This window comes from Lithobates pipiens, unplaced genomic scaffold (assembly GCF_037356315.1).
Source record: "Lithobates pipiens isolate NorthernLeopardFrog02 unplaced genomic scaffold, aLitPip1_a1.2 Scaffold_23, whole genome shotgun sequence".
In the NCBI taxonomy this organism is placed as follows: Eukaryota; Metazoa; Chordata; class Amphibia; order Anura; family Ranidae; genus Lithobates; species Lithobates pipiens.
In genome coordinates this window covers 304,053,017-304,079,912 of record NW_027507785.1, presented here as the reverse complement: position 1 = coordinate 304,079,912, position 26,896 = coordinate 304,053,017, and the positions used below count along the sequence as shown (strand labels likewise).

General features: G+C 43.3%; 1 protein-coding gene across 1 annotated transcript; it reads right to left on the bottom strand.

The window, feature by feature from the left end:
- Positions 1-26,896, bottom strand: LOC143926580 (uncharacterized). The gene is made up of 4 exons (XM_077450450.1): positions 26,618-26,896; positions 3,867-4,229; positions 1,040-1,586; positions 1-458 (listed from the first exon to the last, which is right to left on the bottom strand). Exons 2-4 carry the CDS (start codon positions 4,171-4,173, stop codon positions 398-400), a joined length of 915 nt encoding a protein of 304 aa, XP_077306576.1. The 5' UTR covers positions 4,174-4,229; positions 26,618-26,896; the 3' UTR covers positions 1-397.

Genomic DNA, 26,896 nt, shown 5'->3' with positions numbered 1-26,896 from the left:
CCCCCCCCCCCTTAACCACATTCCTGTGTGTGTGTGTGTGTATATATACCATATGTATCGCTGTATAATACGCCGCAGAGTGCGGCCAAAGGCGGCTGAGAACTACCGGGTGCGGCCAAGATACACAGGACATCTCGGCGGCGCCATTTTTAAAAATCAAAGCTGACATCACTGAGGGGACAATGATACACAAGGCTGCAATGACGGACAGGCTGCAATGACGGACAGGCTGCAATGATGGACAGGCTGCATGACGGACATGTGTGTGTATGTATATATATATATATATATATATATATATATATATATATATATATATATACACACACACACACATACACACAGTATGTCATTGCATCGCTCTTGTTTGATGGTGCCGTTTCCTCATCCTGGTGGTTTATTGTTCTTCTTGCACCATTCTTCCTTCTTCCAATAATTTAGCAATCTGTTTCTGTCGACTGTAAAGACAAAAAAATAAAAGTGTAAGAATGACATAAACAGTTTTCATAAACGAACAGAAATTATCAGCAATAAAGGGTGACTCCACCTAAAATCGATACCTCAGTATTAGAGAAACACTCATCATTTTTTTTTTTTTTAATAGACATGGCAGTGGGAAGATTTCCCTGTAATAATTTAGGTATCTGCCCTCTCCGGGGCCGTGACCAGTGTGTTACTTCTTTTAAAATTATGTTACTTTGCTCTGCCATTGGAAACTATTGGAAGAGCGAGACGCTATCATTTGGTGTTGTCCTGGCTATGACGTCTGTCATCAGGAACCCATTTGCTATTATTACCTGCAGCCTCATAACCATCCATCTCTATCCCACAGACATGCTATAGCTATAAAATGCCCTTATTACTAGCAAAACAGATCTATTGTTGGTGTGTGAAAGATAACTCTTGTGTTCAAAAGCTCAGCTTTTGCTGCTAAAACTTGGGGACTGAATGCAGAGGGCAAACTGCTGCTAAAGTGGAAAATAGACCTTTTTGGTGTGTTTGTTGATAAATTGCTATAGAAAGTGTAAAATCAACTTACCGTTTGCGGAATTTCCTTCCAATGATGCAAAATGTCATTACAGAAACGACGATTGCGGAAGCGGTGCCCATACCGAGAAGGCAGGCATATTTTAAGAGGAGACGAGAAAACGTCAGCTCTTTTACTTGAGTCTCTGCTGATGCCGTTGTTTTTTTGCCCACAGTTCCTGTTTCTTCTGGGGCCGTAGTCATCTGGATGGTGGTACTTTCTGGTCTGTGAGCCCTGGGCCTGTGCCATGCCTTACGCCTTGTTTTGTTCTTCTTTCCAGAGTTTCCTTTGCCAGTCCGTCTTTGTTTTTTATCTATTGGTGCTTCCTTTATAAGGCGAATCATATCCTTGCACCATGCATGGACTTTATTGACTGGATGGCGAACCTTGCGCCTTGGTTTACGGTTCTTGCCATTAGTCAATTCCTCCACAGGCCTCGCCTGTCCTTCCTCCACAGGCGCCGTTTCTTCTTCCACCGCAACTGCCATTGGTTGCGAAAGCTGAACCATGGCCTGACGCCTTCTGCTGAATTTGCTGCCAGCAGTCATGAGTGGAGAATCTGCATAAAAACAAATGAAAAGAGAGGTCATACAAATGTACAGAGAAGCAGCAGATCAAAATTTTTTTTCCTTTCTTAGGTGTGCATTCAGTGTGCTCTCTGTTTTTTTTTTCGCACATGAAAATAAAAGCCGCTTTTTTTTTTTGTTAAACTTCTGAATGCATCTGCATGTTATCTAATGTGCCCATGCAGGCATTTTAGCACGTTTTTATGCGCAGATTTTAGGGGTGGAAAGAAAAACAGCCCAGTCACGCGTTCCTGGAGAAGCAGTTTTGCAGTTTTTCCGGCACAAATGCGTATAAACATTCCTATACGCAAAACGTGCACTTATGTGTTAATTTATTGGAATGGATAGAATATGTGACTATTCTAGCCAATAGAATGAATTTATGCTCAAATGTTTCTAAATGTGCCTTACATGCAAGTAAAAAATCGCAAGGTTAGAGGCATTTAGAGGTATTTTTCCTGCCAGCAAAAATGTCTCCAAGCATAATTTGCCCATGTGCGTGAGGCTTTAAGGCAGGGGTAGGCAACCTGGGGCCCTCCAGCTGTTGCGGAACTACATTTACCATGAGGCATTGCAAGGCTGGCCGTTACAATTACTCCCAGAGGCATAATGGGACTTGTAGTTCTGCAACAGCTGACGGGACCCAGGTGGTTGCCTACCCTTGTTTTAAAGTTGACCTCCGCCCTAAAGTGGAAGTTCCACTCATCAGAACCCTCCCCCCCTCTGGTGCTAAAATTGGCACCTTTCAGCGGGGAGGGGGATGCAGATACCTGTAATGCAGGTATCTGCACCCACTTCCGGGAATAGCTAGCCGCAGATGCCCTGCCCCCCCCCACTGTGTTCTGGGGAACACGCAGTTCCCAGGACACAACGGGGACCAGTGAAGATGCGCAGCGCGACTCGCGCATGCGCAGTAGGGAACCAAGCAGTGAAGCCGCAACGCTTCACTTCCCGATTCCCTGACAGAGAATGGCGGCGAGGGCAGCGAGAGACAAGCGATTGCTCGTCATCTGCTTGCAACATTGCTGGACCCTGGGACAGGTAAGTGTCCATTTATTAAAAGTCAGCAGCTGCAGTATTTGTAGCTGCTGACTTTTAATATTTTTTTTAAGGTGGCGCTCCTCTTTAAGGTAACTTCCCTTCAATCCTCATCTCAGTGACCACGCAGGAAGTAAGCTTACTTTCCCAATGGAGACGCAGCAATAAATATGTGACAGAGGTTGCCATTCTTACCCGTTCTATTAAAATGAAAGAAAAAAATCTGCACTTTTAAAATTCTGCCAGTAACATGCTTCTTGTCCTAGAGTGACAACCCCCACTCGCTGCACTGTAACTATGGAGGAGCAGTGTATTTACTCTAGGATAGGAAGTATGTCAGGACTACAGAACTCCTCCCCCTCTTATCATCCATATTACATAGGGAAGAGGTATTCTAGTTTTCAGAAGATAGCTGGCAAGGGATTTTGCCTGTACTTGTTCTGAAATGTAATGCAGCCACCACTAATAAGGACCGGTAAGCATAAATATGTAACATTTTGGGTTCTTACGTTTAGAGCGGGGTGGACAAATTAATATGGAATTTAGTAATCGGGGCTCTATTTATAAAAGAAATTGCATTGCCATTTGTTCAGCGATATGCATGTACATTCGTTCTGTGCAAAAAAATACACTGTAAAGCTTATTTCCTTTGCTGAACGAACGTTGGCTCATTATGGGTCGTAGTAAAATACAGCAATATAGACGCTAGATGCAACGGAGAAGCATGAAATCCATAAGTCTGAAATCCATACGTTTTTTTAACAAGAGATAAAATTAATATACTGATCCCAGAGAACGCTAGATGAAATTGGAAAATAAATGTAACCAGTGGTTACATCAACGGTTTATGCTGGCCTAGGCTGCGGGCAGCACGGAAAGAGTTTTTTACCATCTATGTCCCATTGCAGAGACTTCCCTTCACTTCCTGCCCCATAGCCAAACAAGAATTGGGAGGCAATCTATGCAAAGTAAGGGAGTCCATTGCCCCCCCCCACGAGGCCCTCAGAACTAGTGACCCCGCTCCAAAATTTCAGGGCGGGTCTTAAACAAGGGGTGTGGCCTTGACAGGAAGGGGTGGGCCATTTAAATTAGGAGAGGCACGCGTTTAGTCAGGCCTAGGGCAGCACAAAACCTAAATACACTACTGGGTTGCCTGCCCATAATGTCACTCTAGTCCTGGGCTATTGAAGAAAACAATATAAATAACCAATAGACCCACCGGATCTAACACTTACCTGTCACGTGAACTTTGATTTTTTTACTCGGTCCACTCCGTGCACCATCCACAATGACATGGATCTCATATGTCCCACTGTCCTCCATGAGAAGATTACTGATCACCAGAGAGCAGTCCTCTTGACTGGTATGGGTGGGATGTAGGTGCACTCTCTGGTCGTGGGGCATCCCAGGATGCAGCTTGATGTCATTTTGCCGCAAGAGAGTCCTGTAACCGTCAGATCCGTCCGGTTTGAATCCCCATTCATAATCGATCTTTTCGTAGCCAGTCACTCCGTCGTTGGTGAGGTCACATGGAATGACCATTTTGGAGCCGGTTTTAACTTCCACATTATGATATGGAATGTTGATGTCAGGAAATGCTGAAGAAAGAAAGAAAAACATGTTTAATAAGGAAATATTTTAAAAAATGGAATTTATTACATCAAAATACAATGAAATAAAAAAGTTTTTGGAGATCTCAGGGGGGACATGACATTCTTCTTGATTTTCAATCCTTTAACCCTTTTTGTGTTTTTTGCACACATTTCAAACTAATTTTAGGCCTGAAGATTTATTGAAACCCCCAAAAATGTATTTTCAGAAAGCAGACCCCCTGTAGTATAAATTGGTGGTAATTCTAATAGACCCCCCCCACCCCCGATGTCTCATCTGCCCTCCACTGAAGATAATGGAGTGCTGATTGCACTGAAAGTGACACCCAAAAACCAGAAAATATGTTATACATGTTGCTTCCGGGTTCTTTGCAGTGAGGGGGGATCAGCGAGCGAACATTTGCTGATCCCCCCCACCCAGCGACTATCCCCATACAGGTCCTGGGATCTCTAGCTGGATGGCAGAGCCCAGGAAGCATGGGGGGCACTTATATATAAAAGGCAAAATAAGGTGCCAATGTATAGTAACATTTACATCATTTGCCACCTTTGCACGGGTGTGCGTAATTTTAAAAACGTAACATGTTTGTTATATATTTACATAATTTATATTTTACAAAAATGTGGGTTATTTATTTTTTTGCATTAAAATGCAAAAAAGTGAATTTTTTTCCCAAAAAAAAAAATACTGCACAAATATTGTGCGACATGAAAAAAATTGCAACACCCACCAATTTATTCTCTAGGGTCTCTGCTTTAAAATAAAATAAAATAAAATAAATAATTATATATATACTGTATAATAAATATAATGTTGGGGGGTTCTAACTTTCTAGTAAAAAATGTAGATTTTTTACATGCAATCAAAAGTGACAAAATTGCAATAAATAAATGAGAAAGTGAAGGAAATTACATAATTTCTTTTAAATGTGGTTTTGTGTCACTATGTGCTGTAAGGTGAATTCACAGAATGAACACACCAGGACATGAGTGGCTGTTTTCAAACCAACTGCTGTTTTGACAGATAGCCCAGTGAGATAAAAAAAAAAAGTTGTATTTCTAAAGATAGAATTCCTCCCCCCCAGACATCAAAACAGAACTAACCCAACAATTTAGACATTTCCCCAAAAAAGAGCTGAGATTAGAAATGAATAGATAAACTTACCTGCTGCCAGGTGCAGACAGCACAGAAAGATGAGCAATCCTTTAAAAAAGCTCATTTTTCCAATTTTATCACAGATTTTACTTAAATGTGATAATGAAGCTATCAAATACAGATAACTATCGCTTTGCTCACAAAGAATCCAAATGTGGCAAAGATAACAATCTAGAGAAGTGTAATCGCAGAGCAAAACACACGAGTACTGTACTGCTAAAGTCAAAAGTTGTACTGACAATGATCTCCCAGCTGGATGCTCTTTTATAACAGCCACCTCACTGTGATGTCATGACTTCAAACCAAGCCAGCCAATCGCAGATCAAGCTAACTGACACCAGACCAAGCTAGCCGATCTCAGATCAAGCTAACTGATGTCAGACCAAACCAGCCGATCTCAGATCAGGCCAATTGACATCAGAGCAGGTTCAGTTCACCATTTTTTTTTTCAATAAACATCATCTTGTTTTTTAGTTTGAGTTCAAGGAGAACTAGAATCCCTGATCACCGATTGATTGATAATATTTCTGTTGGCAGTGCTGCATTTTCAATGCATTGAGAATAGAAGTCAAATCCCAATAATAGGGATAAATCACCCGTCTATGAGTTTAACCTAAAAATACCCAGAAGGTTAATTTCGTAAAGATTTAGCAGGATAAAGATCTTTTATTGATCCATGTGACTGTAATAATAAAAAAAAAAAATCGTATTGCGCTCAAAGCTTCCACATCAGGACAAAGGTCCTTGTTTCCAGAAGACTGGCAGTTTGTATCTCCAATGAGTTGTAAGTCTTACATAGAGAGCCAATGATTGATAATATTCACGTTGGCAGCATTCCAGTGTTACTAAAGTCTTCTATACTAATAGTGATAGACCCCCCATGGAGGTATCTATCTATAAATCCATGAATCCATTATATATCTATTTATCATATATCTAGATCAGCCTTTCTCAACCTTTTCAACACAGAGGAACCCTTGAAATAGTTCTCCGGTCTCAGGGAACCTCTGCTAAAAATGAGTAATTTACAACTCATGATACATTAGTGTGATGGTCAGTAGGAGGAATGGTCCTTACACTTGTGGTCATTGGAAAGAATTACTTCCTTACAGATACCCTATTTCCCTGAAAATAAGACCTAGCGTGATTGTCGGTGATGGCTGCAATATAAGCCCTACCCCCAAAAATAAGCCCTAATTAAACTCCTTGTAGGTCTTATTTTCAGGGAAACAGGGTGGGGGGTAGGCTTATATTGCAGCCATCATCAACAATCACGCTAGGTCTTCTTTTTGGGGAAACAGGGTAGCTAAAACTATCAGTGGTGTCAATGGAACCTTATCATCAGATGCAGAAATTGCCCAATGCTGAAGGAACCCATAGCAACCTCTGGAGGAACCTTAGAGTTCCACGGAACCCTGGTTGAGAATCAGTGATGTAGATAGATAATAGATCTATAGATGGATAGATACATGGATTTATTGATAGATGATCGATAGATAAGGGATTGATTGAATTATTGGTGGGTAAATTCATAGATAGTCCCAGGGTTGTTTTATGGGGGTTTAACCACTTCAATACCGGGCACTTAAACACCTTCCTGCCCAGACCAATTTTGAGCTTTCAGCGCTGTCGCACTTTGAATGACAATTGCCCGGTCATGCTACACTGTACCCAAATGAAATTTTTATCATTTTTTTCCCACAAATAGAGATTTCTTTTGGTGGTATTTGATCACCTCTGCGGTTTTTATTTTTTGCTAAACAAATAAAAAAATACCGAAAATTTTGAAAAAAAAAAAGATTTTTTTTTTGTTTCAGTTTCAAAACTTTGCAAAGAAGTAAGTTTTCTCATTCACTGATGGGCACTGATAGGGTTACACTGATGGGCAATGATAAGGCGGCACTGATGGGCACCGATGAGGTGGCACCAATGAAGTGGCACTGATGAGGTGGCATTGATGGACACCGATATGTGGCACTGATAGGCGGCACTGATGGGTGGCACTGATGGGCGACATGGATGGGCACTGATAGGTGGCACAGATTGGCATGGATGGTCATGGATAGGTGGCACAGGTGGGCATGGGTTAGGCGGCACAGGTGGGCATGGGTGGGCGGCACAGGTGGGCATGGGTAGGCGGCACAGGTGGGCATGGGTAGGCAGCACAGGTGGGCATAGGTAGGCAGCACAGGTGGGCATGGGTAGGCACTGATAGGCGGCACAGATGGGAACTGATTGGCGGCATTGTATTATAATATATTGTACTAATGGATGCCAATCAGTGCCAATCAATAATGCATACCCATCAGTGATGCCCATTGTGGGCACTGATTGGCATCCATTATGGGCACTGATTGGCATCCATTGTGGCACTGACTGGAATCCCTGGTGGTCTAGGGTGGCATACCTTGTCCTTGGCATCCCTGGTGGTCTGGTGGCGTCCCTGGTGGTCCAGTGTGGGCATCCTTGGGGGGGCTGTGCTGATAATCGATCAGCACAGACCCCCCCGTCAGAGGAGCAGCCGACCGGCTCTCCTCTACTCGCATCTGACAGACGCGAGTGAGGAAAAGCCGATCACCGGCTTTTCCTATTTACACTGTGATCAGCCGTGATTGGACACGGCTGAACACGTGGTAAAGAGTCTCCATCGGAGACCCTTTACCGAGATCGTAGTTGCCGGGTGTCAGATTGACACCCCGCAACAACGATCGCCGCGATGCGCGCCCCCGGGGGCGTGCCGTGGCTCATAATCCTGATCACGTCATATGACGTCCGGTCAGGATTATGCAACCACTTTGCCACCGTCTATTTGCTATAGGGCGGGCGGCAAGTGGTTAAAGTGCCAGCTATACCCAGGGAGGGGGGGCAAGGCCATTTATTTTTTTGCGATACGGCACTGTGTCGCTTTAACATTTGCGGTTGTATGACGTTGCACCCAAACAAAATTTACATCCCTTTTTCCCCCCCCCACAAATAGAGCTTTCTTTTGGTGGTATTTGGTCATCTCTGCGGTTTTTATTTTTTGTGCTATCAACAAGAATAGAGCGACGATTTTGAAAAAAAACTGATTATTTTGTACTTTTTGCAATAATAAATATCCCCTATTTTTTTTTTATATTTTCCTCAGTTTAGGCCGATATGTATTCTTCTATGTATTTTTGCTAATAAAAATCACAATAAACGTATATTGATTGGTTTATGCAAAAGTTATAGCGTTTACAAAAGAGGGGATCGGTTTATGGCATTTTTATTATTATTATTTTGCTAGTACTTGCCACTTGCCTACCAGACACTTACACCCCCTTCCTGCCCAGGCCGTTTGTTAGCTTTCAGTGCTGTCGCACTTTGAATGACAATTGCGCGGTCATGCTACGCTGTACCCAAACTCAAATTTTATCATTTTCTTCACACAAATAGAGCTTTCTTTTGGTGGTATTTAATCACTGCTGGATTTTTTCCCAAAAAAAAGACGAAACATTTTGAGAAAAAAAATGTATTTCACTTTTTTCTGTCAGTAAATTTTGTAACTAGGTAATTTTTTTCACCTTCACTGATGTGCGCTGATGAGGGAGCACTGATAGGCTGAACTGGTGGGCATTGACAAGGTGGCACTTATGGGCACTGATTAGTTGGCACTGATGAGGAGGCACTAATATGCCACACTTATGGGCACTGATAGGTGGCACTGATGGGTAGTGTTAGGCAGCCCTGATGGGCACTGATAGGCGGCACTAGTGGGCACTGGTAGGCGGTATGGATAGGCGGTACTGATGGGCATTGATGGGTGGCACTGATGGGAATTGATTGACGGCATCGATGGGCAGCACTGATAGGTGGCACTGATGGCCAGCACTGATTGGTGGCACTTGTGGGCAGTGGTGGGCACTGTATGGTGACACTATTTTTCACTATTGTAATCGGGGCACTGATGTTCAGTACCCTGATTACATTCCTAAATGTCCCCCTGCATGGAGATGCTGCTGATCGGCTCTCCTCGCCTCACTGTGGGGTTGAGTTACTAAGACTAGAGAGTGCAAAATCTGGTGCAGCTGTGCATGGCAGCCAATCAGCTTCTAACTTAAACTAGTTCACTTAAGCTTTGACAAAAATAAACCTGGAAGCTGATTGGTTTCTGTGCAGAGCTGCACCAGATTTTGCAATCTCCAGTTTTAGTAAATCAACCTCACTTGTCAGTATGAGCTGAGGAGAGCCGATTACCGGCACTTCCTTGTTTAGATGTGACCGGCTGTGATTGGATACAGCCCGATCATAAGTTTATAGAGCCGAGGACGGGTTCTTTCCACAGATCAGGGTTGCGCCGTATCCTAGCAACGCGGCGTGGGCGCGCAAGAGCCGCACCGCCCCGCTGTCATTTGAGAGTGGGCGGGCAGCAACCAGTTAAAGGTGAATTTTTTCCTTCATTGGGGACATGATTCAAAGGTGGCAGGTCATGCTGGGTTCCTCCGATCCTTCCTGCTCATCAGTCATCACTACTGGTGGCCTAATGTCCACTCGGAAGTTAAAGACTAGGTTAAGGCTTGTTACGTCTGTGCTCAGTATAAATCTTCTACTCAAGCCCCTGCTGGTCTCCTCATGCCCTTGCCCATTCCTAAGGAGTCCTGGTCTCATATCGCCAAGGATTTTATCACTGATCTTCCACGGTCGGAGAATAATACGGCCATTTGGTTAGTAATCGATTGGTTCTGCAAGATGGCTCATTTTTTTCCTCTTCCTGTTCTTCCTTCTGCCCCTGCCTTGGTTCCCGTTTTTGGAGAGCCTTTTGCAAATCCCTCGACATTACCTTGTATTTTACTTCTTTTTATCATCCCCAATCTAATGGCCAGACTGAGAGTTAATGAGGAGTTGGAGGTCTTTCTCTGTACCTTGGTCTCAGCTCATCATGATAATTGGGCATCACTATTACCATGGGCTGAGTACTCCCACAATAATCATGTGAACGTCAGTTCTCAGAAAACACCCTTTGTCACTGTTTATGGAAGACATCCTCAACTCCCTCTTCCTATGAATTGTTCTTCTGACATTCCAGCTTTGGCTACTGTTCAGGAATCATTCAATTCCATGTGGGCTGACGTTCATGATTCCCTCCAGAAAGCTGCCAACAAATTCAAGTTTTGCTGACTATCGCATGCGTAAGCCACCTTCTCTTCAGCCAGGAGACAAAGTCTGGCTCTTCACCAGGAACATCAAACTCCGGGTTTATTCTCTCAAATTTGCCCCAAGATTCATTGGTCCGTACACCATAACTTCTAAACTGAATCCGGTTTGTTTCAAACTCCAAATTGCCAAAAGCCTCAAAATCTCTAACTCCTTCTATGTTGCCCTTCTGAAGCCTTTAGTCCTCAATAAGTTCTCTCGTCCTCTCTCTACCATAGCACCGGTCTCTGAGGATGATCAGAAGTACGAGGTTAGCCAAATTTTGGATTCCTGACTCTGTGGAGACATTCTCCAGTACCTCGTGCACTGAAAAGGGTTTGGTCCTGAGGAGAGGTCATGGATTTTGGCTCCCAAGGTCTTTGCACCTCGTCTGTTGAGGAAGTTTCATTTGAAGTTCCCCTCTAAACCTGGTCCCAGGCGGGGAAGGGGGAGGCCTTGTAAGAGGGGGGTACTGTCATGGTTATGCAATAGAGTTTGTCTGCTTACCTGTCTGCTTTTGTAATCCATCCTCTGGCATGGCTCCACCCTAGCTCCTTTCAGAGAACTCTATATTAACCTGTGTATTGCAGGCCAACCCTGCTGATCAACCTTTGTGTGTTTGGCTTCCTGTTACCTGCCGTGTGCTCTTCTGTTGTTCCGTTACCGAGTTTGGAGTGTCCTTGACTATCCCTGTTTGCCTGTGATCCTGACCTATTGGCGTGTCCCTGACTATTCCTGTCTGCTTGTGGCCCCGACATTGGCTTTATCCCTCACTATCTCTATCCTCCTGTTGCCTACTGTGGGTATGAGCTGGGGGACCCTGGGGGTCGCGACCTGGAGCCAGTTGCAGCCCAGGCCATCCTCACCACTCGAGGCTCTGGTGAACACCTGCTGGCTCTTAGACTCCGCGCCCCAGGGAATCTTACGCTCTAACCCCAGTGGGATATGTCTTGGTGTTCCGGCGGCCCTGCCTTCCTTATAACCTTGACTCCCATCGGCAGCAGTCAGCCGTAGGGTCCACAACCTTGCGGTGCACTCCTGATCCCTACGGTGTGCATCTATCACCTGTCCTCAAGGTGACCTGACAGGCAAAAATTGCCCAGTGCTGAAGGAACCCCTAGCAAACTCTGGAGGAACCCTGGTTGAGAAACGGTGATCTAGATAGATAATAGATCTATAGATGGATAGATACATGGATTTATTGATAGATGATCGATAGATAAGGGACTGATTGAATTATTGGTGGATAGATTCATAGATAGTCCCAGGGTTGTTTTATGGGGGTTTAAAGTGCCAGCTACACCCGGGGGGGGGGGGGCAGGCCATTTTTTTGCGATAGGGCACTGTGCCGCTTTAACATTTGCGGTTGTATGACGTTGCACCTAAATACAATTTACATCCCTTTTTCCCCCCCACAAATAGAGCTTTCTTTTGATGGTATTTGATCATCTCTGCGGTTTTTATTTTTTGTGCTATAAACAAGAATAGAGCAACGATTTTGAAAAAAAAAACACATTATTTTGTACTTTTTGCAATAATAAATATCCCCTATTTTTTTAATGTTTTCCTCAGTTTAGGCCGATATGTATTCTTCTATGTATTTTTGCTAATAAAAATCACAATAAACGTATAGTGATTGGTTTATGCAAAAGTTATAGCGTTTACAAAATAGGGGATTTTTTTGGCATTTTTATTATTATTATTTTTTTTTTGCTAGTAATGGCGCGATCTGCAGTTTTTATTGGGACTGCGACATGGCGTACAGATCGGACGCTTTAAAAAAAAATTTGGGACCATTGACACTTATACAATGATCAGTGCTATAAAAAACACTTGCCACTTGCCTACCAGGCACTTACACCCCCTTCCTGCCCAGGCCGCTTGTTAGCTTTCAGTGCTGTCGCACTTTCAATGACAATTGCGCAGTCATGCTACGCTGTACCCAAACTCAATTTTTATCATTTTCTTCACACAAATAGAGCTTTCTTTTGGTGGTATTTAATCACTGCTGGGTTTTTTCCAAAAAAAAGACCAAAAATGTTTAAAAAAAATGTATTTCACTTTTTTCTGTCAGTACATTTTGTAACTAAGTCATTTTTTTCACCTGCACTGATGTGCGCTGATGAGGGAGCACTGATAGGCTGAACTGGTGGGCATTGACAAGGTGGCACTTATGGGCACTGATTAGTTGGCACTGATGAGGAGGCACTAATATGCCACACTTATGGGCACTGATAGGTGGCACTGATGGGTAGTGTGAGGCAGCCCTAATGGGCACTGATAGGCGGCACTAGTGGGCACTGATAGGCGGTATGGATAGGCGGTACTGATGGGCATTGATGGGTGGCACTGATGGGCATTGATTGACGGCATCGATGGGCAGCACTGATAGGTGGCACTGATGGCCAGCACTGACTGACATCGCTAATGGGCACTGATTGGTGGCACTTGTGGGCAGTGGTGGGCACTGTATGGTGACACAATTTTTCACTATTGTAATCGGGGCACTGATGGTCAGTACCCTGATTACATGCCTAAATGTCCCCCTGCATGGAGATGCCGCTGATCGGCTCGCCTCGCCTCACTGTGGGGTTGAGTTACTAAGACTAGAGAGTGCAAAATCTGGTGCAGCTGTGCCTGGCAGCCAATCAACTTCTAACTTAAACTAGTTCAGTTAAGCTTTGACAAAAATAAACCTGGAAGCTGATTGGTTTCTGTGCAGAGCTGCACCAGATTTTGCAATCTCCAGTTTTAGTAAATCAACCTCACTTGTCAGTATGAGGTGAGGAGAGCCGATTACCGGCGCTTCCTTGTTTAGATGTGACCGGCTGTGATTGGATACAGCCCGATCATATGTTTATAGAGCCGAGGACGGGTTCTTTCCACAGATCAGGGTTGCGCCGTATCCTAGCAACGCGGCGTGGGCGCGCAAGAGCCGCACCGCCCCAATGTCATTTGAGAGTGGGCAGGCAACAACCAGTTAAAGGTGAATTTTTTCCTTCATTGGGGACATGATTCCAAGGTGGCAGGTCATGCTGGGTACCTCCGATCCTTCCTGCTCATCAGTCATCACTACTGGTGGCCTAATGTCCGCTCGGAAGTTAAAGACTACGTTAAGGCTTGTCACGTCTGTGCTCAGTACAAATCTACTCAAGCCCCTGCTGCTCTCCTCATGCCTTTGCCCATTCCTAAGGAGCCCTGGTCTCATATCGCCATGGATTTTATCACTGATCTTCCACTGTCGGAGAATAATACGGCCATTTGGGTGGTAATCGATTGGTTCTGCAAGATGGCTCATTTTTTTCCTCTTCCTGGTCTTCCTTCTGCCCCTGCCTTGGTTCCCGTTTTTGGAGAGCCTTTTGCAAATCCCTCGACATTACCTTGTATTTTACTTCTTCTTATCATCCCCAATCTAATGGCCAGACTGAGAGTTAATCTGGAGTTGGAGATCTTTCTCTGTACCTTGGTCTCAGCTCATCATGATGATTGGGCATCACTATTACCGTGGGCTGAGTTCTCCCACAATAATCATGTTAAAGTCAGTTCTCAGAAAACACCCTTTGTCACTGTTTATGGAAGACATCCTCAGCTCCCTCTTCCTATGAATTGTTCTTCTGACATTCCAGCTTTGGCTACTGTTCAGGAATCATTCAATTCCATGTGGGCTGACGTTCATGATTCCCTCCAGAAAGCTGCCAACAAATTCAAGAGTTTTGCTGACCGTCGCAGGCGTAAGCCACCTTCTCTTCAGCCAGGAGACAAAGTCTGGCTCTCCACCAGGAACATCAAACTCCGGGTTTATTCTCTCAAATTTGCCCCAAGATTCATTGGTCCGTACACCATAACTTCTAAACTGAATCCGGTTTGTTTCAAGCTCCAGATTCCCAAAAGCCTCAAAATCTCTAACTCCTTCTATGTTGCCCTTCTGAAGCCTTTACTCCTCAATAAGTTCTCTCGTCCTCTCTCTACTGTAGCACCGGTCTCTGAGGATGATCAGAAGTACGAGGTTAGTCAAATTTTGGATTCCTGACTCTGTAGAGGAATTCTCCAGTACCTCGTGCACTGAAAAGGGTTTGGTCCTGAGGAGAGGTCGTGAATTTTGGCTCCCAAGGTCTTTGCACCTCGTCTGTTGAGGAAGTTTCATTTGAAGTTCCCCTCTAAACCTGGTCCCAGGCGGGGAAGGGGGAGGCCTCGTAAGAGGGGGGTACTGTCATGGTTATGCAATAAAGTTTGTCTGCTTACCTGTTTCCATGTGTTCATCTCTAGAGACCAGCTGACCCAAAGAAATGAAGATTTGTGGCTCCACATTATTCATTTTTCCCACTTACCTGTCTTGGCCTATAAATCATATACTAATAGCTATATAAAGGCTTCACCAAGCACAGGGCCGTTTTTAAAGTGGAAGTAAACCCATCGATTTAAACAGTTTAAAAAAAAAAGGCATGCTGGGAATGCTAACTGCACATTGGCTGTGCTCTCAGCCAAACTATCAAACCATCCAATGGCTGGTGTCATAACGAATCACATGTGCAGAACCATAGCAGTTGAAGATTAAACAGAGGCAAAGATGGCAGCTTCCTTGGCTGAAAACGATAGGGGAGTTTACTTCCACTTTAAGGCAGGGCAAAAGGGGCTGCTGCCCTGGGCCCTGTCATTGTTGTGGGGCCCAAAGCAGCTGCCTCATACTTGCCGACTATCCTGGTTTAAATTCCCTCGTCCCTTGAGGTTTTAGTCCTGTGCTGTGTCCCAATATCTCAGTGTGAAGTGCTACTACTAATGCTGCCCAGCTCTGCCCTATTGTTATGTAAAGATGACTCACCTGCACACCCTGTGTTTACATGTACATTACCGGCATTCATATGTAAATAGTGGTGGCCGGTGGCATTGAGATGTATATCATGCCCCCCTGAGGTCATAGCCACAGTAATCTCTAGCAACCAATCAACAAGCAGAAATCATGTGTTGTAACCTCTAGCAACTAATCAGTGAGCAGTAATGTGTGCTGTAACCTTTAGCAACCAGTCAGTGAGCGATAATGATACACTGTAACCTCTGGCAACCAATCGCAATAGCTGCCGGATCTGATTCAGTAAACTGATTTTGAGTCTAGCTGCTATTTATTGTATGTCTCATAGAAGGTGGAGAGCAAAACTGCATGGGGGGGGGGCAAAAAAAGTTTTGCCCAGGGTCCAATCAATATTAAAGGCGGCCCTGACCAAGCACTACATTGGTCTTCAGCTGATGGAACTTGGTGTGTTTGTTTTCTAAGGTCCCTTTTACACAGGCCTTTCAGGCAGAGCCTTCATTCTCCTTTATAGGTAGACGGATCTAAACGGATGTGTGCCTGTTTACATCCAGCTACCTCCAATCTGATCTGGCAAAAACAAATGGAAGGGAGATGTGTTCCCCTCCACCTGGCTGGATCGGATGGCAGTCGGGTGTTTGCATCTGACTGGCCATTAGAGGTCAGTGGGCCGTGTCTATGTCTGGGCATGGACCTGTTATCTGCCTGCTTAGTGGGGGATCAGCAGACAGATCCCCTACTGAACAAGTGGCCTTGCAGCCGGGTTCCGCCCCATGTGAAAGGGGCCTACAACTGAACTTTGGACAGATATAAAGGACACAAATTAAACCAGCTCTGTATTTACAAATACATCCAAAAAATGTAGTTTATTTTTTAATGCAAGCAGGGTAAGTATCTGATTTGGCCAGGTGTCATCCTCTTGCAGTCCCTATATATCAAAGCGCAGGGGGACTCAGGCAAAAGCAGCACAAGCAGTCAATCAATTTTGCTGTGGTGCAAGGGGCATGCTGATAGGAGGAGAGAGGATGGTGACAGAGATGAGCTTGTGAGTGTGCTGCTTTTCCTTTCGCTGTGCAGTCACAGGCTTCGAGAGGGACAAGACCTGTAAGTGTCAGTGAACTGTAGTAGGGAAAAATGAGGTCTGCTATATCAGACGGGGAAGTGCTGTGTAGTAGAACTGTGTAAGTTTAAGGACTAGATAGAGACAAGTAAACATTTTTTTTTACTTTCTGCAAAAAACATACCCAATACAAAAAAAATTGAGAAAAGAAACATTCCAGAATCAAACATTCCATCATGTACACTGCGACTGCTAAATCGGAAATGGGAGTTCCCAATCTAAAGAACTATTACAAGGCCCCTCTCCTAAACCAGACTCAACATTGGCGGTCGCTCACCTCTCGTCCTCTCTGGACACAAACAGAAGAAACTGCCCTCAGCCATCCCACCAAATCCTTACTAGCTGCTATATGGATGCAACATCGACCGGACCTGTCCTTCTTATACGCAGTAAATGCAACTAGAAAAATCTGGAGTTCAATCCACCAACAAGCTAACGGTCTCACAAGAAAAGCTGTGTCTTTTCCTCTATCAGAGCTACAACTACTGTGCTCTGATATGTCATTGGCCTCTTGGTAAACAGCTGGTGACAACACAGTTGGGAGCATCCTACAAGAAGGAGAACTCTGCCCCTTCCAAGCCCCCCATAAGAAATAAAGACATATAACATCCCCAATAAGGACTTCTTCAAGTACCTAATGCCGCGTACACACGATCGGAATTCCGGCCAGAAAAAGACCGATGAGAGCTTTTCATCGGAAAATGCGGCCGTCTGTACGCTCCATCAGAATTTAGCTGTCCGAATTTCCGCCAGCCAGAAATTGATAGCATATTCTCAATTTTCCCGACGGAAAAACTTTCTATCGGTAATTCCGATCGTGTGTATGCAATTCCGACACGCCAGAAATCACGCATGCTCAGATTCAACTACGAGACAGAAGCTATTGGCTACTGGCTATTGAACTTCCTTTTTCTAGTCCCATCGTATGTGTTGTACATCACCGCGTTCTTGATGATCGGAATATGATGTGACCGTGTGGAGGCAAGACAGCTTGAGCCGAATTCTGTCGGAATTCCGTCTGGAAAACCATCAGAGCTTTTTCCGACGAGAATTCCAATCGTGTGTATGCGGCATAAGAGTGCGGCATGCCCTAGCCGCTATCAACTGGTCAGACCTCCCCCTTGCTCTTGACATCATTCAAATCTACGATCACTTCTAAAGGTATCCTCTATTTTCTACAAAAAAACGTAATTCCACACAGAACCCCAAGAAAAAAACGTCAATGGGAAAAATCTCCAAACTTCTCGGCAGATCCACCTTCCTGGCACCGCGCAACAAGCTTCACCCGCAAAGCCTCTAGATGCGCACGGGAGCCGACACTCGCGGCAATCTGCGGCCTGCCCAGTGCGCCTGTGTGCCGCTGTCTTCAGGTAAATATCTCCTAAACCGTATAGGTTTAGGAGATATTTCTTGGACCTACAGGTGAGCCTTAATCTAGACTTACCTGTAGGTCAAAGTGGTTTGTAAGGGTAATCAGCCACAGAACCCGTGTAATTAATATGTGTTCATGTTTAAAGGGTGGTGGCGACCCTACTTATATCACATCATTATCACTCACATTCTAATGGCGGCTAGGCTCTCAATCATAAAGATCTGGAAGAATCCCCCTCCCTCTCTCCGCAACTGGTTCACCTACTCATCAACCAACATCTCTAGATGGAACTTATGTTCGCTAAAGCCAACCAGACCCTTGCCTAAACTCCAGAAAGACAAGAACCCCCTGGTTCAACTACTCCAACCTGGACACCTCCGCATTACTCTGATAGCTACGCTTTTGTTACACTAAGCTTGACAATATTTTCCTCACTGAATATCACCCCTCTACCTCTTTGTCGATATATACAGCCAATTACTACCACCTCTTAATTACCCCCCCCCCCCCCCCCCCCCCCCGCCCCACCTGGAACAGAACCCTGGACTACAACATTTACATAGTTACGTATAACATGATGATCTCGTGTTGACGAGTCTGTATTCGTCATTGTTACCTTGATAGTTCTTTCTTATATTACATTACCAATGCCTTACAAGGAACATATGTAAAAGTTTAAATTAAAAAAAATTTAAAATAAATGTACTTTCTTCATAAATTTAGGCCAATATGTATTCTGCTGCGTATTTTTGATAAAAAAAATCTCAATAAGCATATATATTGATTGTTTGGCACAAAAATTATATATATATATGTGTGTGTGTGTGTGTGTGTGTGTGTGTATATGTATATATATATATATATATATATATATATATATATATATATATATATATATATATATATATATATATATATGCTATAGGGCAGTCGTGAACTGGTTGATTAGCTATCACACAAGACACTGTTACAAAGTCAATCAATATTTACAAGATACTTGAGACCCAAGTAACTGGTGTGAGTAGATCTGTTCATATAACGACCTTATCTAACGCACAAAAAATAAGTAAAGCGCAGGCTGAGGGTGCAGTGCCTGTCCAAAATGAAACGTTTTAGAAAAGTTCTCTTATTGGGACTCTGCCATAGAGCAGAACACTTGTTATGTTATGAGGCTCTGATGGATGCAATGCGCTCATTTCAGAGCAGCGACTCTTGCACCGCATTGTCTTCATCTCTTATCAGCAGCCATATGCTTTCCACTATCACTCAGGTCATTAGCCTTGCTTATCTCTCAAATGTCACTAAAGAAAAGGTCCTAATTCAGCAAGAGATTTAAAAATGGGATACAGCTAAAGGTGTAGCTACCCCGTTTGAAAGACCACTCCAACCAAAAGCGTCATTTCAGTTCTAGGGGGAGTGTGGTGGGAACAGTCTACATCTAGATAAGTCAGTGGTGTTCCAGATGAGCAGAGGCAAGGAGGAAGGGAAAAAAAAGGGATTAAAATCCACGAGAGCGATCCTTTTAAGTGTAGTATTCAGTTGAACACATGGGAAAAGTAAGTCAAAATATGTAGTAGGCATATACTCACATTCCTAAGGTTGCTGGATACCCGTCCTAGCGTCAGGCGACCTGTTTTAGTACATGTGGAGTATATGACTGTCTCCACGCAGAGGGTTGGCAGTCGCACTCAATGCTTATTAAGGTTTTTACAGGAAATTCTTTCACCACACTAGGTTGCGATCAGATCGGGCAATCAATGGTACATAGAATAAGGCCCCAAAATGGAACCAGTGTGTGGTCAGCAGAGACGCCCATTCAATAAAAAGGTGCTTCCAAGTGGATTCTTTGAGAAGGTTGGTATTTGTTGATCATAAAAACACGTTAAAACACCATTGACGCGTTTCACAGCTCTTTAGTGGCTGCTTCGTCAGAAAAAGGTGTATAGTACACTGGATGAAATGCATAAAATATGACAAAAACATTTTCAACGTGGATCCAAAGGGCGGAGGATACTGTATATATCCTCCACCCTTTGGATCCTCATTGAAAATGTTTATGTCATATTTTTATGTATTTCATACACATTTTCCTGATGAAGTAGCCACGAAATGTGTTGATGGTGTTTTAACTTGTTTTTCGTGATCAATAAATACCAACCTTCCCGAAGAATCCACTTGGCAGTACCTTTTCATTGAATGGGTGCCTCTGCCGACCACACACTGGTTCCATTCTGGGGTCTTATTCTATCTACCACAGTCTCCATCTGTCTTCCTATTTCTTTTGGGGACCCCAGTGAAGAGATTTTGCTGCCCTTGACCTTTGGGTGTTTCCACTAAATCCGTTCTCCATAATATCATAATATAATCATTATAAAAAAAAAACAGGGAGGGTAGGAGCCCTTTATATAATGGCCAGGACAGTCATGTACACCTCGAGTGTAGAGTTCTCTCTGGAAGAATATTAATTTTAGGGTGGGTTATGGGTTAGGGCTCATTCACACCACAACGCATCCATTTATGCATGGGTGTTGCATTGCCTTCTTTGCCGGCGTGCATTTTGTATGTTTTTTGCCTTGCAATGCGTTGTGTTTATGCGTGCGTGCGTGCATTTGAACGTGTTAGGTTGCACTGCACTGAGAAAAGTAGCTTGTGCCGTACTTTGTGTCAGCTCTGGGCAAATGAAATGCAGCACACTGGTGTGCACTTCATTCATAGGGAACCAATATTTTTAGGTTGCCATGTGTTGGGATTGTGCTTACAAATGCACCCCAGAGCATCTGGTGTCAATATACCCTTAACCACTAACAATATCCCACAATTGAAATTTAAGGTAAAACTTATACCATTGCCAACCCCTCCCCCCACACACCAAATTTTGGTACTGCTGAAAACTTTGTGAACACTCGGAATTTATATTTGCTTAAAAACTGCAGCTTGGACAAACACTATCCAAGGTCAGGTAGACAACTTGCCACCTGGTGTAGAACTACAAGACTCAGCATGTCTGATGCACGATGTGATTTAGGTCAAAGTTTTAACGTTGCCAGATGCAAGCTGAAGCTTTAGGGTCAGATTCCCTTTTCTGCAATGCGATGCTGTGTTGGGTTGGGGTGACATTAAGTTTGATTGGCACCCCAACGCACTAAGGCTCAGTTCAAACCTATACGGTTGTAGCACCCTGATGGTTAGGCAAGGTTGCTAGTAAATTTACCTGCCAGGTATAGTTGCCTTGGCCAATAGATTCCACCCTAATTCTGGAATTGATGCACTTCTCTCTTCTGTCACTAGGTGGCTGGGTATCTGGTGACATTAGATAAAATAAGGGGACTGTAAAGACAGATTAGGAATGAATGGGGTATCTCAGCCGATGGGCAGGGATCTTCTTGGGTCCCTTGGCCTGCTGGGAGAGCCTATTTATTTGGGTGAGGTCAGGTGATCGGGGTTCTGTGCCACCTGGATGGCTGTCTGGGTGGACGTGTGTTGGTATTGGCCCGGGCTGCCAGGCCATAGCCTGAGGCCTATCCAGCTGCCAGGCTGTCTGAGGGGCCTATGCAGAAGCAAGAGAGCAGCGTAGGGTTGGGGTCGCAGCTTGAAGTCCAATTAGAAGTGCTGATTCTGCTGGCCGGAGAACCTGTCATGGTCAGAGGTAGAGGGGAAGTTGTCACCACTAAGGGACCAACCATCTTATTACCAGGGACCACCGCGAGTAACTGAAGCAAGTACCGGAGCAGTATTCTCACCAACCGGGGACGGTGAAGAATTGGGAAACTTCAGCAGGTGTCAGGCAGCGAGGAGACATAATATCACCTCCTCACTGCCTCATTTAACCCTGTAATACTACTGTGCTTCACTCACGTGCATTGCATGCAATTGCAGCAAGGTTCCATTGAACTCAATGAGCAAGATTGACAGGTGGTGCCACCTGTCAAGCTCTGCACTCTGTGTAAAAAATGCAGCGACTGCAAATTAAAACATCGGGGGGCAGCGGCATGTGAATTCACCAAAGCTCCACGTTTGACGAGGTCTTGTGGAATCTAATTGCCATTAGGCAGTTTAAATTAAATTTACAAAAAAAAAATTAAAAAAAATAGTTAGGAGGCGGCAGTAGCACCTCCGGAACGCCTGTCAGTCTCTGCTATACCGTCCTGAAATTTAGTTGGGAGTTGGAGTTGGCAGTTGGAGTTGGCAGTTGGAGTTGGGAGTTGGGAGTTGGCAGTTTGCAGTTGGGAGTTGGCAGTTGGGAGTTGGCAGTTGGGAGTTGGCAGTTGGGAGTTGGCAGTTGGAGTTGGCAGTTGGAGTTGGCAGTTGGAGTTGGCAGTTGGAGTTGGAGTTGGCAGTTGGAGTTGGCAGTTGGGAGTTGGCAGTTGGAGTTGGCAGTTGGAGTTGGCAGTTGGAGTTGGAGTTGGCAGTTGGAGTTGGCAGTTGGAGTTGGCAGTTGGCAGTTGGGAGTTGGAGTTGGCAGTTGGAGTTGGCAGTTGGAGTTGGGAGTTGGCAGTTGGCAGTTGGAGTTGGCAGTTGGAGTTGGCAGTTGGAGTTGGCAGTTGGGAGTTGGAGTTGGCAGTTGGGAGTTGGGAGTTGGCAGTTGGGAGTTGGCAGTTGGAGTTGGCGTTGGGAGTTGGGAGTTGGGAGTTGGAGTTATACCGTCTAATTTTTTGGAAATATATCAGTACAAACCAATCAACCAATCAGGTTGTATGCTGCAAGGCAAAATGCAGTAAGCCCTGGTTCACACTGGTGTGGCTTTGAAATTGCGCTACTTCAGCATGATTCCTAAGCCGCAGATCAGTCGCTGATTTAATTGTGGCTTGTGACTTCATTTAACAGAAGTCTATGCAAGTTGCAATGAAATCGGCAAAAAGTAGTTTTTTTATAATCGCTGAGACATAGGTAGATATTAACCTTTCCATTGCAGACAATGGGCTCTGACTTGTCATGCGATTTGGAACTGTCAAATCGCATGTCAAGCCGTACCAGTGTGAACGGGGGCTTAGGCAAGGTAAATAGCCACCAACCAAAGATTTAGACTGGGTTCACACTGAGGAACTGAGTGGATCATAGCAGGGGTCCGGTGGGTCCCCGTTCACCATTTCAGGTCCCATTTCAGCCCAAATTTTTGGCTGAATTCGCACCTTAAATGGACCAGAAAACACACCGGACTCTTGTGCAATTCGCACCGGGGCCGCTCCGGAGATGTGTGAACTGGCTCCATAGAGAGCCGATCACAATCTTCTGACATGTGAATTGGATGCGGAGAACCCACATCCAATTCACAATAGTGTGAACTCAGCCTTAAAGTATCAGAAACAAACGTCCCCTCCAGGTGGACAGGAACAGTCGGGTATCAGAGATATACAGTATAGGAAAACCAGGGACTGAATCAACCAGGCTCTGATAACTAGAATATAATGTTTGGGAGGAGTGACCCTTCTAATAGAAGAAAAGTGTTTGCATAATGATAATGGGCAGATTTCTGTAACATCCAGAATAAGGCTGGGTTCACACTATTGCGAATCGAATGTGTATTTTTCTCCACATCCAATTCGCATGTTAGGAGCTCATAATTGGCTCTCTATGGAGCCGATTCTCACATCTCCGGTGCGAATTGCACAGGGGTCCATTTCTTCTCCATTTCAGGTCCGATATCAGCCAAAAATGGCTGAAATCGGACCTGAAACGGTGAAGGGGATGCACCAGACCCCTGCTGTGAGCCTCTCCGTGCGGCAGTGTGAACCCAGCCTTACACACACATAGAACAGTGGTCATCAACCCTGTCCTCTGGGCCCACTAACAGGCCTGTTGATGGGCCCTAAGGACAGGGATGATGACCACTGACGTAGAATACACTGAAAAATCCAGCAGGGATGGTGGGAACCCCTCATAATGGTCACAGACAGTGAACTCCATTCAGGTAGATCACCAGTAGGGTCCCTAGGATGGGATAAAAGTAGGGCTGAAACAACTAATCGATTAATCGACAACTAATCGATTATGAAATTAATCGATTACTATTTACATAATCGAATAATCGGCCACTAATATAATGGGGTTAACAAAAAACTAAAAAATGAGCCTTTTATAGTACAAAAAGAGCAAATTGCTACTGTAAATATTACTTTCACTGTCCCATAGTAAAAGATTAGCCCCTTACAGTAGCGATTTATTTGCTTTTTTTCTACTAATTTTAGTTTTTTTTAACCCCATTATGTTACTAAACATCTCAGGCCTGGATCACACCTCTGTGTTTTTTGGTGCTTTTTGCAGAAACACACTGCAGTTCATTTTACATGGTTTCCTATGGGACACATTCACATCCATGATTTTTTTCAGCTGCTGCATATTTGGAAAAGACCAAGACTTTTTTTTTTTTAACGCAAAACTGTGCTATTTTGTTTTTTTGGTTCAATATACTTCAATGGAGAAGCTGCAGAAAAGCATGCAATAATGCGTTTTTGCGGCAATTTGTGTTTTTTAATCTGCCCAACAACAAATTGGCCAAAAAAATATGTAAAAATGCAAATTGCAGCAAACTTTTTTTTTTTGGTTATTAACCGATTATTCGATTAATTGAAACAATAATCGGCCAACTAATCGATTATGAAAATAATCGTTAGTTGCAGCCCTAGATAAAAGAGACAGGCAAGGTCTTCAACTCAACAAATTCTACCAAAAAGGTAAAATGTCATTTTTTGGGTGGAGTAACCCTTTAAAAAAACAAAAAACAAAAACAAGCTTTAATATCTTCCTAATCAGAGGGGAGGGGGAGTTGAACACTTTGTAATGACAGTGAATTCATCCCAGGAAGAGTTTGAGTCATATGTAAAAGTTACTAACTATATATACTGTATATATATATATACACATATACACACTGCTTTATGTATTATAAGTTATGTGTATATACTGCTACATGTTACATATACATTATATATATATATATACATATATATCGAATAGCACATGTAACAGTGTGTATATATATATATATATATATATATATGTACTGTTACATGTGCTATTCGATATATATGTATATATGTGTTATGTTACCTGTATATACGACTACATGTTACTATGTATATTTATATATATATGCTATATCTTACTATCAATATGTATATACTGTTATGTGTATTGTAAGATATATGTATATACTACTATATGATATTATCTATATACATACTGTTATATGTTTTATATAGCCCCATAGTCTTCAGATTTACCAAAACCATGTGGTGCAGGGGCCGGCGTAATTGCATACAAATTGAACCTCCTAAGATTTGACCTCATATTATACTTTATTTTGGTAAATCTGAAGGAAAAAATCAGCAGAAAATCTGATAGTGTGTATGGAGCTTAAGATATACTATGTGTTACTACCTATAGGTGTATAAATATGTATTTTAAGATACTACAACTATAAGCATACAACCATGTAATATATATACTACTATGTGTTACTATCTATATGTATATATACTGTTGTATGTGTTTTAAGATAGTATATGAATATACTACCATCTCTTACTTCCTATATGTACTATACAATATATGTACTGTATATACTACTGTGTGCTACTATCTATATGTATATACTGTAATATACAATATATGTATATACTATGTGTTATTATACCTATATGTACAGAATATACTGTTACACGTCTTAAACTATACTGCGTGTATATACTATGTATTAATCTATATGTGTATATACTGTTAGCTATATGTGTGTGTGTGTATGTATATATATATGTATGTGTGTATATATATATATATATATATATATATATATATATATATATATATATATGTATATATATATATATATTGTTGTATGTAAATTTAAGCTATATGTATATACCGCTATATGTTATCATCTATATTCATATACTGGTCTGTGTGTTAATAGCGCTATCTATATTTATATATATATATATTATATGTATATACTGCTATATATATTAAAGGCTAGTTCATACCACATGCAGTCCAGTGTGTTTTGTTTTTTTCTGCATCAAAAATGCATAGAAAGTAGGTGATATGGTTTTCAATGGCATAGTTCACACCAGTGTTTGCAGTTCCAGTGTGTTCCAGTTCCAGAAAAAAAATGTTGAACGTGCTGCATTTTTTCTGAACTGGACTGTACTGGAATGCTGTAAAACGCATCAAAAGCACGGGAACGCACCTAAACGCACCAAAAACACACTGGAACACACATATCCTTTTTTTAAGGTTAAGAAAAAAAGAGGGGGAAAAATGCACCGGACTGACTGCATCAAAAAAACGCACACAAAAAACTCATCAGAAACGCGCATGCAGAAAAGCATCTGGCAGACCGGCACACATCCGGACTGCGTTTCTATGGTTTGAACTGACCCTAATAGTTCTATATAACTCTGTTTGCACCTCAGTAAAAGGAATATAATTGTCAGGAAATGTAAAGCTCGCCCTTACTATCATTTACAAATTACAGCCAACATTTTGCAATGTCACCACAAATCTACAGCCGCCAATATAACTGCATTGATTGATACTCCTTGACAACCTTGGCGTTGCATTTTTTTTTTTTTTATCTTTTAAACTCACTGACCGAACTTCGGACCCGCGGATGTAAAGTCCGCTGCCTCCAACAAGTAGGGTACACTGGAGTGGCGCTGGCGAGGGACAGGCAGCGAGGGGGTTAAAAACGAGGCGTTGTGCATTGATGAGATGGCAGAGAGCGGGCTTTTGGCGGACGCAGAATTTCCTACACAACTTGGTAGCCACTTACCCGATGTATGGGTGACTCATGCTGGCGGCTGGCCTCTGGTCTTACGCTGAAGCATGCAAAGAGAAAAGGCACCAGAAAGCTGCAGTGTGCAAAAAAGAACACAACAAAATAATAAAATGTGAGAAGAGCAGCTTTGTCCCCGGTGTGATCCCACTCCCAGGATCCCCCAGTATGCCAGTCCTGTCTCCCCGTCCTGTCCCTGGACTGAGGGCACACTGGTTGCCAGGGTGAGACAGATAATGATGCTTTAGCACAATGTAGGCAGGAAATTGTGGAGCC